Source organism: Primulina huaijiensis, chromosome 10 (genome assembly GCF_012295235.1).
Source record: "Primulina huaijiensis isolate GDHJ02 chromosome 10, ASM1229523v2, whole genome shotgun sequence".
Lineage (NCBI taxonomy): Eukaryota > Viridiplantae > Streptophyta > Magnoliopsida > Lamiales > Gesneriaceae > Primulina > Primulina huaijiensis.
Window position 1 is genome coordinate 2,589,995 of NC_133315.1, and position 17,593 is coordinate 2,607,587.

General features: G+C 35.7%; 1 protein-coding gene and 1 pseudogene across 1 annotated transcript; one reads left to right on the plus strand and one right to left on the minus strand.

Annotated features, from left to right (window-relative positions):
- The first annotated feature begins 371 nt into the window (after window positions 1-371).
- LOC140986203 (D-3-phosphoglycerate dehydrogenase 3, chloroplastic-like) lies at window positions 372-3,533 on the plus strand. Its single transcript, XM_073454272.1, has 5 exons — window positions 372-1,056; window positions 1,496-1,872; window positions 2,113-2,223; window positions 2,330-2,425; window positions 2,516-3,533. Exons 1-5 carry the CDS (start codon window positions 423-425, stop codon window positions 3,185-3,187), a joined length of 1,890 nt encoding a protein of 629 aa, XP_073310373.1. The 5' UTR covers window positions 372-422; the 3' UTR covers window positions 3,188-3,533.
- Window positions 3,534-3,685: 152 nt separating this feature from the next.
- On the minus strand, window positions 3,686-9,374 carry LOC140986923 (glutamate receptor 2.8-like; annotated as a pseudogene).
- Window positions 9,375-17,593: the final 8,219 nt, after the last annotated feature.

A 17,593-nucleotide genomic window follows, 5' to 3' on the forward strand; every position in this document is an offset into this window, starting at 1 on the left:
ATATATATGAGAGAGATATTGTTATTATATGTTTAATTAAAATATTTTTTTTTTGAATTTTATTTAAAAAATTTTTTTTAAAAAAATCGAAATCAGGTTAATCGGGTTGATTCGAGTTTGGGTTCGGGTTGGGTGTTTTCAGATTGATTTGAGTTCGAATTGAGTTCGAGTTAGACAATTTTTAAATAATACTATTACTCAATCCGATTCAATCCAACCCACCCGAATTGACACCCTACCATAAAATTAGTCTGCAACCATTCTTCATGTTAGCTAGCAGAAAAAGTTGACAAAGTGGACATAAGACGTCAGCAAGGGTCAATAATGTAATTTCATAAAGTTCCCTGAATAAATATCTGCCCCCCGCACCTTCAAATTTGCCCCTCGTTTCTTTTGCTCCTCTCTCGCAGATCATACGTTCAATGGCTACCAACTCCGTTTCCTCTGCAACCAATCTCACCAACCACACCACATTTCTTCCTGACAAGAATCTCTCAAATCCTTTCTCTTCTTGCCTTTCCTTCTCTGATTCATCCGTTTCTCTCCAGAAACTCTCCCTCTCCTCCGATTTCAGGAAGCCCATTTCAACGAAGCCCGCCATTTTCAGCGCCCTCAGAACTGTTCAAGCGTCGGAGTTAGCGTCCAAAGCGCGAGATTCGGATCCGGGCATCAAATCCCAGAAGCCCACGATATTGGTCTCCGAGAAGCTCGGAGAAGCGGGGCTCGACTTGCTCCGAACTTTTGGGAATGTCGAGTGCAGCTACAATTTGTCACCCGAAGAACTGTGCGCCAAAATTTCGTCCTGTGACGCGCTGATCGTCAGGAGCGGGACGAAGGTGACGCGCCAGGTGTTTGAAGCCGCCAAAGGGAGGCTGAAGGTGGTGGGACGCGCTGGGGTTGGGATCGATAATGTGGATCTGCAGGCGGCTACTGAGTTTGGCTGTTTGGTTGTGAATGCGCCCACGGCGAATACGATTGCTGCCGCCGAGCATGGGATTGCTTTGCTTGCTGCCATGGCTCGGAATATTGCGCAGTCTGATGCGTCCATGAAAGCTGGTACGGTGTCAAATAAATATTTTCTGACGATTTATTCCACTGCGATGTAGATCTAAGATTTGGAACAATTCATAATCAAACTTAGATGGTTTCCATTGTCATGTTTATTTGTAGTAAATTGAGATTTTTGGTGTTTCTGTTAATGAACCAAGTATCATGAAAAGTAAAATGTTATATGCTTGAGTTTACCGATGGTCATTTCTTTCATTTTTTGTTTGATCCCTTATGGTCGAAGCCGGTATCCTAACAGGAGTGCTATTGTAATATGGTTCTGATTGCCGATTCTCAATCAAAATGCAGTATACTAGGTCGAAACATAAATTGATCTCGAATCAGATTTATCGCTTTGAATTCAGGAGTTATCTCTCAATACATGTTCTGTGGTCTGTAGTAATGGGACTAGGTTCATTTGATTGATTGTTTCTTACGTTTTTTACAGGGAAATGGCAGCGGAACAAATATGTCGGTGTTTCTCTGGTTGGGAAGACATTGGCGGTTATGGGATTTGGAAAAGTTGGTTCTGAAGTTGCTAGACGTGCTAAAGGCCTTGGCATGCATGTCATCGCACATGACCCTTATGCTCCAGCTGATAGAGCACGAGCTATTGGAGTTGACTTGGTCTCCTTCGATCAAGCCATCTCCACTGCAGACTTCATTTCTCTCCATATGCCTCTCACTCCATCTACTAACAAGGTATTCAACGATGATACTTTTGCAAAGATGAAGAAGGGAGTGCGCATCATCAATGTTGCCAGGGGTGGCGTTATTGATGAAGATGCTTTAGTGAGGGCCCTTGATAGCGGAACTGTTGCCCAAGTAATTCACTTTTTTCGTTCTCTTGAAGATATTATGTGCTGTATGCGTGATATATTACGTTCTAGTAATATTAGTGGCCTCGTAATTGATTTGTTTCTAGCAAATGAGATGGCCCTTAGTTCTTCCTTTAAGTAACTTTCGGGTCTTTAATACTTGTACATGCCAGTTTTATTGTAATGCAGTCCTGATATCGCTACTGCAATATGAAATCGAGTTCTTTCTTCATCCTGGTATTAACAGGCAGCCCTTGATGTGTTCACTGTGGAGCCTACAACCCAAGATAACAAATTAGTGCAACACGAGAATGTCACAGTCACTCCTCATCTTGGAGCGAGCACAAAGGAAGCACAGGTGTGAATTTTCATTTTGAAATGGCTTCATTTATTCATGTAAAGATGTTTCTCTCTTAAAGTCTTTTGGCGTGCTAACATGCACTCATGTCACTGAGAGCTTTTAGGAAGGAGTTGCTGTTGAAATAGCGGAGGCGGTGGTTGGTGCACTGAAGGGTGAGCTTTCTGCTACAGCTGTCAATGCTCCCATGGTTCCTCCTGAGGTAAAGAATTTTATTTTTTTCTTAACTTTCCTTTGCTTTCCTTTGTTATCCTTGTCGAATAATGATTCATGTTTCCATTCTTGTTGTTAGGTTTTGTCTGAATTGGCTCCATATGTTACTCTTGCTGAGAAGCTTGGTAGATTAGCTGTTCAGTTGGTATCTGGAGGGAGTGGAATTAAATCCGTGAAGGTGGTTTACTGTTCAGCTCGTAGTCCAGACAACTTGGACACTAGACTACTTCGAGCCATGATTACAAAAGGCATCATCGAGCCGATATCTGATGCCCATATTAACCTTGTCAATGCAGACTTCACGGCCAAGCAGAAAGGCCTTCGAATTAGTGAGGAAAGAGTTATTGTCGACTCTTCCCCCGAGAACCCGGTGGAGACTATTCAGGTACAAATAAGTAATGTTGACTCAAAATTTGCTAGTGCTTTGTCGGACAGTGGGAACATTATTATTGAGGGTAGAGTGAAATATGGGAAACCTCATTTGACCCAAGTGGGATCATTTAGTGTGGATGTGAGCCTGGAGGGAAATCTCATACTCTGCCGTCAAGTGGATCAACCGGGAATGATTGGAAGAGTGGGGAACATTCTTGGAGAGAATAATGTGAATGTGAGCTTTATGAGTGTGGGAAGGACTGTTAAGAGGACAAAGGCCATTATGGCAATCGGGGTTGATGAAGAACCAGATAAGGACACCCTTAAGAAGATTGGTGACGTATCTGCAATTGAAGAGTTTGTTTTCCTTGATCTTTGAAGTTTAGTTTACTTGAAATTCACTTCTTTGTGTTGTGTAATTCATAATAAAAGATTGTTGCTGCTGGAAGAAGGCAAAGCTAATACATCATTGTTATCTTTTTTGGTTAGTGTTTTTAGACCAGAATACTTGTCTGGAAGATATAAATAATCTTACTAGCATATAAAAATTGGATCTACTGTCTTTATTAAATAGGGATTGTATCATGGGAACGTATCAATAAATCGTGTTGTAATTGTTTGTACCGTAATGTAATATTTTTTTTGTGGTGTAGTACACGGGTATGATGAAATTGATTACCACTTTCTCTTTTTGAAATTTCAACATGTTTGATTTGATTGCCGAACCTTTCAACACTCTGGATATCAGCAGTGTCAAGTAAGCGTGGATGGAATGCCATTTTCGTTGTTACACAAATCAACTTCAGAAGCAATACAAATGAGCATAGAACCAGCACGCTTTTGGAAATAAAAGCTATAATTTCCTTTGTCAAAAATTAACTTTTGAGTTGGACAGGAAACGAAAGTAGTGATGGTTTTTGCAATGAAATAAAGACAGACGTACATGAAATCTTGTCAAAAGTCTCATGTTGCTACAGCAGGAGCTGATTGCAACACTCCATCGATGTTATCATCTGATGAAATGGGGACTACTGTGCTCGTAGGACGTAAATTCGATGACACATTTCCTCCTCCTCCTCCTCCGTCCCTAAACGATTTGGGGTCTCTTTCATCAAAATGCTTGCAAACTGCAACAACTTTTGACCAAACTGTATTGTTAGAGTTCCAAATCCTCTGAACGAAGTCTCTGTTCTTGTAAAGATGTGTGGTAACAAAAATGGCAAGACAAACTGTTGTGAGACCCCCTGTGATTGCAAAAAGTACCGTGAAATTTTTTAACTTCATTTGAGTATTCTTAGGCAGGTCACTGTCATCATATATCGGGCCTTGCATTTCCCACATTTTCTCAATTTTAGAGATCTTGCCATTTTCCATCAGCTCAATTATTTTCCTCGAGACATCGGCAACCAACGGTGAGCCTTTTGGAAAAGCAAAGGCAAATCCATCAGTTGGAAAATTTTGGCCAACCCTCGTGTAGTCATCACCGTACTTTGATAAGAAAAGGTTGGAGTATGGTCGCACAGAGAACAAGGCTTCTATGCCACCATTTTTGCTTCCTTTAGACAAGGCTTTTTCACAAACCTCTGCAGGTTCGCAAGGCTTGATTCTAGACTTGTTGAATCCCAACTCTTCCAAGAAATTGCAAATGAAAGAGCCATTGCGACATCCAACATTGTATTTTTCTCGAATCAGTTCTTGCTCATAATTACCTTGTGAAAGCCTTCGAACCGTTAGTTTTGCAGAAAGGCTTGCCGTAAAGGTGGACGTCAGTATGAGCACCACAAACATCCACACCACCACAACCAATCGAGCTAAATTGCTCACTATTTTTTCACTATGTGCAAATACCAGTGACATGAAAGGAAAATAGAAAATCATGCCGGCGTGTTGGGCAGGGTGACCTCTGTAAGCATGGTTAAACTTATGTTCAAGAATCCAGAGGGCCGCACCAGTTAAAAAGAAAAGTGCTATAGAAGTTAACCATAGTTTTGTGCTAAGTGGCTTCAAGAAAATCCATTCGTCATCGAGGTCATCATGTTGGACTATAATGGTAACTCCTCCAGCTGTAAATGGCAGAGTGAAGTCCACATACTGTAATCGCTTGGCCGTAATTGTGACGTCGCCAACAACCGCATCAAAGTTCTGAAACAAGAACTATGATTAGGGACACTGTTATAAATCAAGTTTTCAAGTAAATCTAGCTAATGGGTACTAGCGTTGTGTACCCCAAGATAAATTTGGCGTGTGAGTTCATCGTAAGATCCTGCACCAGAACCGTCAGATTTTTGGAATGGAACATATACAAATGACACTGCATATGGCAATGCTTTCAGGGCAGCCTCAAATATGTCTATATAGCACCCAGTAACTATCGAAGCATTAGTTTTAGGGTTTTTTTCACTTCAACAAATTCCTTAAAACCAGATCCTACTGGCACTCCAACTCTAAGCTTCTTACCACTGACTGGAACTTCCCATCCGCGTGGTGCAACAGTAGAATATCCAGGAAATATAACACCTATCACTGTCTTATTTGAAGAACTTGTCCTGTTCAGGTTTCTTCCTCTTAAGATTCCTTCAGAAGTTGTCCATATTCCTACCTCTCTCTCCCCCTTTCCAACTACATTCAGTATTTGAAAATCTGATGGCCCTAGTTGTCCTTCAACCAGATGGAACTTCCCACCAAATCCTTGAAATGTAACCTGAGACAGAGCTTCAAGAATTTTGGGACCTGTTTGTGATACTTCAGTAGTGAATAGGTTCGTTGAATTAATAGCACTTGAATTGATCTGCAAAGAATTAGCTGGCACCCTAACTAAAACTCTTTCAACAGCCATAGATAATGCCCACAAGGTATCATACGCCCACAGACCATAAAGGCTCAGCTCAGCTTGTAAAGAGTTGGGATTATCTGCAATGAACTTTAGTTTCCACCTTATAGCCAAAGAATCGAGTTTTCTAGATCTTGGAATCAAAGGCTTAACGCCAAGAACGCCTTGCATTGAATCCACAACATGCGAATCGAGTGAGTAAAATAAGTCCATCAGCCCACTTGTTACGATCCATGCATAGCCTTCACCCATCATTCCTGCTTCTTTTGCTTTTACGAATAGCTTGGAAGCGAGAGAACTTGAAACATGCACCACAAATACCCTCGTTTGCATAGTCTTCATCTTACATAGCTCTTGCAACAGAAAATCATCAGTTGCACTGAGAGGGATGACGCTTCTGTATGAAACTCGAGCATTAACATCTTGAAATGCATTAGCCAGATAGGAAACGATTCCGTTACCATAATCTGAATCTTCGTATATGAGAACAACTTGATGCCAGTTAAAATATCCAACTATGGCAGCAATAGCACCTACTTGAGCCGCATCACTCAGGCCTGTTTGAACAAAATACCGAGATCTGGGGTGGAGAGAAGGACTTGTAGCAGAGAAACAAATTATTGGAACATTAGCTCTATCTCCAAGACCAATCACAAAGCTTGCTTGTGAAGATTTTTGAGGACCGATTATTGCGTCAACTTCGACATCCTTCAATAAACTGAGAGCTGCATTCATGCAATACAACATGCCAATTGAATATAATTATGTACAACGATAAATAAATAAGTAAATGATAAAGATATTGGATGTGGGAAGTGAGGAAATACTGGAAAGCCGTTAAAAATAGCTCCATATGTATTGACCATAATTTTCTCGAAGATAATTTGTAAATCTAACGTACACGTAAATATATCACTTCAATTGTGAATTTACTTATATGTCCTTGTTCATTTAAGTTGGCCAATTAAATTATTATGTTATTTTAAGGGTTTTTTTATAATTCATTGCTCATCTTAAATGAATTTGGACATTAATACACATTCTTCTTTATTTCTTAAATTTTATGCCAAAAAAATTATTTTTTTACATTTCCTTGTTCATTTAAGTTAACAATTTAAATTAATATGTCTTTTTATGGGTTTTTTTTTGTGATTCATTGTCCATCTTAGATAAATTTGGACATTAATTCACATTTTCTTTATTTTCTAAATTTTATGTAAAAAAATTATTTATTTACATTTCTTAGTCAATTTTTGTGATTCATTGTTTATCTTAGATATATTTGGACATTAATACACATTCTTCCTTTTTTTCTAAATTTTAAACTAAATTTATGATATAATCTTTAAAAAAATTAATCGATATAATCCTTATAATAATGAATTATATTGATAGTTTATTATCATTTGTTATATAATACAATTTTACATATAAACTTTTTTAACTGAGTATTACATATTATTTTATTTATATATGTTTTTTACTATATATATTTATTTGAGTGGTATTATGTTAAAATTTTATTTTTCTTAAATTATTAATCACCAATATTAATTTATAAATGATTGTTTCTGATATAAAATTAATTATCTATAATATGTATTCTAAAAAAAACATAGAAATTAAATAAAATCTGCAATGTGTTAAAAGTTAGCAAAAGCAAAAGTGATATTTAACTTAATAACAAGTTTAATGATTTTATTTTAACATTATTATGATAATTTAGTAAATTAAGAGAATTTTATTTGACGTTTGTCTATGTGTACTCTATTTAAGTAAATTTTAGTTTTGATTTTGGTAAAATTCACTATTCTGTTAATTTTATTTTTATTGTTTTTTTCATTTTGAATGATATTTGAATGAAAAATATTTTTGCTGATTTATAATTTAAGAGAGCTTTATTATGTTACGAATTGAAAAATGTCATATAAATAAGTGAATATATATGATTTATTGTCATGATATATTTTTATGTATTGTGTTTTGATATATTTAGATTGACAAATACTTATAAACATGATGTTATTCAAACGACTTTAAACATTATCTAATTCTCGTGATTATATTTTTCATTATTAGTCACCTACGTGCATCGCACGTGTACATTCCTAGTTCTACCTAAATAACTGTGTTTTTTTTCCTCGAAGAATTACACATTTCGTCTTATAAGTTGATATGTTTTCGCTTTGAATCCCATAAGTCATCAAAGTTTGGTCTTAGTTCAATAAAATAGTTTTTGTTTTCACGTTTTGCTCTTTTTATTCGGAGTTTTGAAATGACATCAAACACGCCAGTAATATTACATATAAACCATGTTATCAATATTTGGTGTGAAGTCATCAATTTCCAACATCATGTCAGCATACATAGAAAAGAGCTATAAAGAAAAAAGGACTAACTTATCTTAGACCAAAATTTAATAACTTAAAGGACCAATAAGGAAATCTAGGAGCGTAAACGAACAAAATCAAGCCGAATATCACAAAAATTTTAAAACTTGAATTTGAGCTCAAAATTTGTAAAATTTTTGGCTTGAGTACTATATAATAATATTATTTTAGTAAGATATTAAAGCTCGCGAGCTATCGAACAATATATCTTGGCTCGAGTTCGGCTCGAAAAAAATGCGGACATGTTCGAGTTCGGCTCAAATTTGATAATTCCGAATACAAATTAAATATATTTTCAAGCCGGCTAAAAAAACTCGTGAAGGGAAAATATCCCAACTTATAGATGATTTGAGTCGTTATTAGGGCTCCCTTAACATATGGCCATTGAGTTGGCTGACTCATGAGAGTCACCTCAGATAAGGAATAATTTATATATATATGCGTGTGCGCGCGCGCTCTTATAACATCAAATATTGTTTAAGTTTAAAGATGACACCTTGATTTTAATTTTAAGTAACTTCGCAGCTTTATGTTTATCTGAGCTTTCTATCTACCAACATCAAGGAATTGGATTTGAATTTGAAACAAATAGATTCACGAGAAAACTGATTGAAAATTTCCTTAATTGAATATATAGAACCAGTCATGAATATCAATGGTGAATCCAAGAATATAGTTCTACCCGAGCTAAAATTTTAAATTGTAGAATCTTTTAATATTTTAAATTGATTTACCGGAGCTAATATCAAATTAATCCAAAATTATACAAAATTTACATATAAATTTTTTTAAAAAAAAATTGTGTCACCTGAGCTAAAGCCAATGAGTGTGGCTCCGCCACTGGCGAGCATTCATGCACGTGTTCTTTCTATATATATATACACACAGAGATAATATTGCACAAGGAGGAGTAGATGGTGTACCGTTTGCTGCAGCATCAATGACTTGTCCCTTTGAGTCCCTTAAATGAGGCACAAGTCTAGTAGTATAATGGGGGTTTGTTGCATAGAAATCGGAGATTGCCAGAGATAAGCTGGTCATGCCTATACGCCCAACCAAAGAATCAAAATCAAGAATCACACCAACTTGGAACGTTGTATTAATACTGACTCCCGTTTGAGCATCGCACAAGAAACCAGAAAAAGCAAGTAGCGAAATATATAAAATCGAGACGAACATTTTCTTTTCTGGTAAACTGATACACGAACGCACACATTACTCTTGTAGCATGAAACCATGTATATATATATAGATGTGTATGCCTGTAGGACATTGCGCGAATCGACGAAATTAATGGAGCCAAGCTTCTCGGCAGATCAAGTTGAGGATATTTTTGAATTGGTAAAAGTCCACTCTTATTACGTCGTTATAACCTCACTTTATTTTGTAGTAATTGTTATGTCATCGATGAAGCTGTAATAGATCTTGCAGTACTTATGGATGATGATTAATACATAAAAAAACAAAAAAAAAACTCAATTGGATATATATTTTGATCTTACTTGTTTCTTATTATTGTTAATTAATAAGCTTGAGATTCAAGAAACACCAGTCTAAGTTTGCATGGCATACATCAGTTACAGCTCTGTGTTTCAATCTTCAGTTTTGAGAGACAAATCAATAGCCTTGATGAGATTCAAATTAGATATTTTATAAGTAATTAGCTATTTGGTTCGAAAGATGAGACGATAATAACATAATAATTTTTTAACTTTAATTGAGTCGATTTAATGTCTTATTCATCGCACTAAATGATAGTTATTTTATCTGGAATCTGTGGAAGTGTTCTCGAGAAGCACTGACTTGACGAGACGTGATTGGGGAAAAATAATACTAGACAATGGGTTTGTTCGACCTTACACACATGGATAGCGTCCCAAACCATTGAGAAGTTGACGTGTGTCAACTCTTCATCGTATGGAGCTGTGTCAACTGTTCAATGATTTTGGAGTACTAGTACCCATATGAGTAGGGTCGAAAAAACATGAGAAAACAGACAGTTGAAATTATTCATAAAAATAATATGATTAGTGGCTTAGTTATTTTAATTATTTCGGAGTCAAATGAATATGTACACTAGAATTAGTAATCACTCATTTTTATAGGAAGAAGACTTGAATTTTAGCGTACGTTAAACATTCCCGTGGAAACCACCTCGAAATTCCTTACGTGTAAGTGTTGAAATTAAAGTTGGGAATAATATTAAATTGGATTAAGAAAACGAGTTCCAACTTAAAATAATATTTAGGATATATATTTCGCTTTCGATGATATAGATTACTTTGTTCTCCAGATTTATTAATGACAATCTCTCAAATCGTTTACGATAATGTATTCAATATGTGAATACGGCAATTGGGTTGTCTTTTTATTATTATTTAAAAAAAAACAATAAAAAATATGTGCTGGTATTACTGTGTAATGACATAGACATCACCTATTTTATATGATCTATTGGAAATAAAAAATCTTGATCGATTTGTTGGCTAATTCATATGAAACAAAATTGAAGAAACTTTGATAAATTTAACATAACAATAAACATAAGTTGTAAATTAATTTTGAAAGAGTAGGTCTCTTGTGAGACGGTCTCACGAATCTTTATATGTGAGACGGATCAATCCTACCGATATTCACAATAAAAAGTAGTACTCTTAGTGTCACCCCCCGGGACGGGGGTTGGTTGACACCGGCGTTGCTATCAAATTTACATTCGAAAACAACAAGTCTCAGAAGTACAGAATTCAGAAACCAGTCTTTTTATTCATAAATACTGAATATCTCAATGTCTGATACAAACTCTCAAATAATAAATGTTTTACAGCGGAAATGTAAAACAAACCAGACATAACAATGTCTTACAGATGCAGCGGAAAAGAACGTAAATAAAACTGAGAATTTACAATCTTCTTCACCAGCCCCAGAACTGGATTTGCTCCTCTTCTTCTAGCCTTTTTTCATCGTTCTTATCTGGGATGATTTGGTGGGTGAGTGACATGGTTGTCACTCAGTAAGCGGGGGCGGGATTAACTCCCAGATTTCAAAACCATTTTTAACAGAGACAGTAATACGAATAATATACAGGAATTCTTATTTTCAGAACAGAAATCAATATTCAGTATTCAGAAATCAGAAATCAGTAATCAGTAATCAGAAATTTAACAAGTAAGCACTGATCACGTTCGTGAATTTTATGGCTAAACTGATATCAGTCCCCTATATGTTCTCTCCTCTAAGGGGTGATGCCAGTAATCAGTAATCAGTAATGTTCAGAATATATATTCCTACCATTAGTTCACTAGGTTTCAGTGCTTCAAAATCAGATATCAGAAATCTCAAGAATACTTATACTTTGCTTTAAAACAGAAATCATCGAACTGGTTTCAAGATATTTATACATAAACCCACTTACGGTAATTTGCTAGAGTTTCGGTTGAAGTCTACTGGAAATCTGGTTCCCCTCGCTACTGGATTTTACAGCTCGAACAAGGCACTCTCTTAACTTGAAAATTTAAGAAATAATCTCAAGATTTGTGTAACACCAATTCAGAGACTTGAGGGTGTTATTTATAGGCCAAAATCTGACTGTTAGCCTCCCTATTAATGACCATAATCTGCCATTAACAGCCTTTATTCCATGTTAATGCTTCAGTTACAAGTCTAAGCTGAATCAGTAACTGTCCGCTGGAATTCGCTCTTCTGCTGGAATTCTGTCTGATGGAAAATACTATCTTCTGAAATATTAGCTGCTGCTGGAATTGTTAGCTTCTGATGGAATTTTTCATTGCTACTGAATATTGCTAGTTGCTGCAAAATGCTAGCTGCTGCTGCTGGAATTTCAGGTTCTCACACTTAGCATAAAAAGTAATATTTTTTCATGGATGACCCAAATAAGAGAATACTCTTAGTATAAAAAGTAATACTTTTTCATGGATGACCCAAAAAAAGATCTGTCTCACAAAATACGACCCATGAGATCGTCTCACACAAATTTTTATCATTTTGAAATTGTTTAGTTTTGGTATGACATATATATGTCCGATATGTTTTTGTTAGAGTGACTTCCAAACATGTCGAATAGGCCAAAATGATTGTTATAGGACGCTCTCCCGAGTATAGGGCCAAACGGTGGGCCTCCTTGTATAGTGGACTTTCAAGCGGAGTCAAATAAAATTGGAAATAAAATGATTTTTTTTTTAACGAGGAGAAGTTTATTATAATTGAGTTTTGAATTTGAGACTTCGTCTTAAATATATATTTTTTATGACAGATGAGCTATAAATCATCGACGAAAACATCATTTCTACTATTGTGAGGCAGTTGAGGTGTCATTTCTAAAAAATATGATAGTAAAGTGCTCCATAATTAATAAATTAATCTTTATCAATCGCAGTCGTAGCGTGCCCATACTTGTTCAACCAAAATCGACAGAGGCCTCTGACTATTGTCCAACGAGATTGTAGCACCACAAATGCTCGCTCGACATCCTTTCTCATAGCCTCCCATCTTTCCTTGAATTTCTTTCTCTTTTTATCCCGGGGGCATGGAAAGCTCTTGATGAAAGCAACCCATTAAGAGTAGATCCCGTTCGTCAGATAGTATCCCTCTGTGTATTGTGTGTCATTTACACTAAAATGAATATCCATTGCATTTCCTTGCAATAAGTTGTTGAATAAAGGTGATTCATTGAGCACATTGATATCATTACGCAATCCCGCGCCTCCAAAAAAACATGTCATATCCACAAATTTGTAGACACGACTGCTTCAAGTACAATTGTTGGGACTCCATGATCGCCTTGAGTAAACTGGCATTTCCAAGCTACCAGACAATTTTTCCATTCTCAGTGCATACAATCAAGGCTATCTAACATGCAAGGGAAGATGTGTCTTTCTTCGTGCATTAGAAGCAAACGTCGGATGTCACTAGCATTGGGCTTTCTTAAGTATTGTGCCCCAAATACTTCATTACTCATCGGCAGAAGTTGAACAAGCATTCGAATGGAATTTTTTTTTCAGCAACTTGTAGGTACTTATTGTAATGGCCAGCAGGGGCTCCGTACGCTAATTGTGTTGATCTGAAAGGAAGCCGGTTCCTTAAATCTAACACTTTCAGCAGCCATTGCCCATGCCCACAAAGTGTCATACGCCCACAGACAATAAAGGCTATGCTCATCTTGTAAATTGTCAGGATTATCTGCAATGAATTTCCTTTTCCATCTTTTGGCCAAGGAATCGAGTTTTCAGGACTTTGGAATCAAAGGCTTCACTCCAAGAACGCCTTGCATAGAATCCACCAAATGGGAATCCAGTGAAAAAAATAAGTCCATCAGCCCATTTGATACAACACATGCATAGTTTTCACCCATCATTCCTGCTTCTTTTGCTTTTAGGAAAAGTTTTGAAGCGAGAGAATTTGAAACGTGCACCACAAATACCCTCGTTTGCACAGTTTTCATCTTATATAGCTCTTGCAGCAGAAAATCATCAGTTGTTGTGAGAGGGATGATGCTTCTGTATGATACTCGAGCATTTACATATTGAAATAAGGCATTAAACAGAAATGGAACTATCCCATTGCCACAATCCGAATCTTCGTATATGAGAACAACTTGATTCCAGTGAAAAGATCCAACTATGGCAGCAATAGCACCTACTTGAGCTGCGTCAGTTAGGCCTGTTTTAACAAAATATCGAGATCTGGGATGGAGAGAGAAGGACTTGTAGCAGAGACAAATTATTGGAACATTTGCTCTATCTCCAAGACCAATCACATAGCTTGATTGTGCAGATTTTTGAGGACCAATGATTGCATCAACTTCAACATCCTTCAATAAACTGTGAGCTGCATCCTTGCAAGACGATACGTCCGATGAGTAAGCATCAATATATAAATAACTAGAGGATAAAAATATTGGATGTGGGAAGTGGAGAACTGGAACCATCGCTATCTGTAAAAATGGAAAGAATTTGCATAAGGAGTAAATATATGGTCATGTATTTACCGTTGGCTGCCGCATCAATGACTTATCCCTTTGAGTCCCTTAGATGAAGCACGAGTTTGGTAGTATAATCGGGGTTCGCTGCATAGAAATCGGCCATCTCCAGAGATAAGCTGGTCAGTCCTATACGACCAACCAAGGAATCAAAATCAAGAATCACTGAAACTAGAAATGTTTTAAGAGCATCCGTTTGCGTATCGCACAGGGAGCCGTGTAAAGCCATGCAGTGAGATATATAAAATCGAGAGGACCATTTTCTTTTCTGGAAACTAGTATATTCACTAGTCTTGAAGCCTGAAACCATTTATATATATGTGGAATCTATGCAAGACATTTTTGAATTGGTAAAAGTCACTTGAATTTATAGTAGTGCCACCAATGAAATTTAAAGAGATCGTGCAGTATTAATGGATGATCAATACATAAAATACTTAGTTGGATACAATATCATCTGACCTTTATATCTTAATACTCACAGTACTGCGTGTGTTTTCTTTCTTGAGTTTCAAGGAAGTAATGAATGTAAATGTTATGTTTTTTAACTGGGGCAAAAACTTGTGTGAAACGGTCTAAAGAGTCGAATTTTGTGAGACGGATATCATTTTATTTGCGTCATTCATGAAAAAATATTATTTTTTATGCTAAGAGTATTCACTACAAGAAAAATCAAAATCAACAACACACCTACGACAACGGTTTTAGTGAAAACCGTTGTCGTAGGTGTGTTTTTAATCAAAAGACAACGGTTTTTAGGGTCAATGACAACGGTTCTATAAAACAGTTGTCTTTGAGCGTTTTTTTAGGGTCAAAGACAACGGTTTATAGAAACGTTGTCTATTAGCGTGTTTTTTAAGACAGTAATTTTAACCGTCGCTCATTTCGCGACGGTGTATATAAAATCGTTGCTACTTTAAACATAGCGACGGTATAGCCTAAACCCGTCGCAAAATTTAGCGACGGATATTATATCTGTCGCTATATTTAGCGACGGTTTAACATAAATCCGTCGCATGTTTTAAATTAGTAGATATTATATCTGTCGCTATATTTAGCGACGGTTTAACATAAATCTGTCGCATGTTTTAAATTAGTAACGGTTTAATAACAACCGTCGCTAAATTTAGCGACCGTTTTAGCAAAACCGTCGCTATATTTAGCGACAAGTCAAAAACCACTGTCGTAAATTTTAAATCGGCGACCGTGAATGATTAAACCGTCGCTAATAGCGACGGTATAACCAAAACCCGTCGCAAATCTTCTATAAATACCAACTCTTTCGGTACACACAACTTCACAACACTTAAAATTTTTCTTTTTATATGATTTTAGTTTCGACTTATAATAATTTTTTCGTTTTATTTTTTGTTAAATTTTTAAATTTAAGTTAAGATCTCATATATTGTTAGTCTATTTAAATCACTAGTGTTTTTAGAACAATTAAATTGTTAAAAGTAATTTTTTTTATTTTACTGAAAATATTAACGACGGAAATTATGAACTAACCGTCGCTAAAATTAGCGACGGAACGCATTATCTAACCGTTGCTAAATGTAACGACGGAGTTTTAAAAATGTCGCTAATTAGCGACGGTTTTATATATTTGCGACGATGTGTCAAAAACCGTCGCAAATTGTACCTTCAACAACGGATAAAAACCTTTGTCTTTGAGCGCACCTTTTAACCACAGGGGCTTTAACAACAGTTTTAAAAGACCTATAACAACGGTGAAAAACCGTTGTCGTAGGCCTTTTTTTTGTAGTGATTACTTTTTATTGTGAATATCGGTAGGGTTGACCGGTCTCACAGATAAAGATTTGTGAGACCGTCTCACAGATAAAGATTTGTGAGACCGTCTCACAAGAGACCTACTCATTTACTGGAGTAGTAATATGTACGTATATGCATGGTGAAAGCTCAAAGAAAATAAGATACTTTTATACAACTTATTCCTTGCAAGCTGTGATATCTTGAGGAAAAGTAAAATCACAGAACAATTAGTTGAAATTATCCATCAAAGTTTAATTTATTCGGGAATAAACTGAATTGGTAATTGTTCATTTTATAATAAGAAGTCTGAGGAAGACTTTACTCGTATTTCAGCGAAGAATTCTGTGGAAACAGCGTTGAAAAAACGTAAAAGTTGGGATAAATAGAGTTAAATATTAATGAGTTTAAGTACAAAATTCTGATAATATATTATTCCGTATTCAATGGCATACATTACATTTATGCAACATGGCTATCATCCGGTGTTTAATGGAAAAATGAATTTAGGTCTAATAAGTCCTTCAATTTTAAGTTTTAATCCATTAAATTATCATATTTTGATTTTGGTACATTAAATTTTAAATTTCATCTATTTGGGTCTAACTGCTTATGTGGCACCAGACACGTCTGTAATATTTGGTGTCACGTTACTATTTTTCGGTGTCACGTCAACACTCCGACGAAGTAGAACAAAAAAAAATAAAATTGCTGCACCAAAACCAAACATTAAACGTTTAGTGAACCAAAACCCAAAATATAAAAATTTAATTGACAAAAAAAGTTATTTTCCCATATTTAAAATCCAAGATGCAAGCCGTTAAAATGATGAAGGATCCATATATCTATGGATGTAAACGATCCAAATCAAACCAAACAATATCAGGTTTGAGCTTGGCTCGTTTAAGATTGTTTGAGACCCGAGCTCGATTCGAGCTTCTATTATCAGTCTCGAGCTCGGTTTGTATTGAAATTACTAAACTCGAGCTCGGCTTGTTAAAAACTCGTTTATCATATAATCAAGTCGAGCTCGAGCTTGATTCATTAATAGCTCGTTTATCATGTTACATACTTAATATTTACTAGTACATATTAAAAAAAATGAAAATATTTAAGAATCAAGGTATTGTAATTTATAAATGCTTTGAAATTTTGGACTTTTTTATGTAATTATAAATATAGATAGAAAACTCATCAAGAATGGGATTATATACTGCAGAGGCAATAGACGAATAGAGAAAGACAGTAGGAACTTCTATCCACCAACAATAGTAATATTGAAAGCTTCAAATACATCTTTTTTCAAATCAAATTCCTACTCCAAATAAAACATTCTTCCACCCCAATACAACTTTAATTCATTTCAGAAATTGTGATAAAAACCAAGGCCCGCAATACATGCACATGAAAAAAATAAAAATAAAATTGGATCTGCAATGGGACATGTACCAGTAAATAGGGTGGGTATCTATAGGATCCGACCTGGAACTGATCCATTTCATTAAGGTTCTATATTACTAAAAAATTTAAGCAAATTTTGACCATATTTATAAATTGAAATAATTATACAGCATAAGGAAAAATATATACTGTAATAAATTTGTTATAGTTTAATTATAGTCGGACATGATATGTAGGACATTTTTGTTGAGTGACTTGAAAACACACCCGAAAAAACAAAATGAAGGTTATAGCAACAAAATCAAGTGAGAAGGATTGAAGTTCATTCCAAAAGAACCCCAAAATTATAGGCATTGAATTAATAACAAGCAATTCACGAGTCTCATCATTCATAACAGC

Bases quoted from the DNA above. Each gene is read 5' to 3' on its own strand.
- LOC140986203 (XM_073454272.1), top strand. From the start codon at position 423: ATGGCTACCAACTCCGTTTCCTCTGCAACCAATCTCACCAACCACACC. The intron at 1,057-1,495 runs GTACGGTGTCAA...CGTTTTTTACAG, and splicing joins TGATGCGTCCATGAAAGCTG to GGAAATGGCAGCGGAACAAA. The intron at 1,873-2,112 runs GTAATTCACTTT...TGGTATTAACAG, and splicing joins ATAGCGGAACTGTTGCCCAA to GCAGCCCTTGATGTGTTCAC.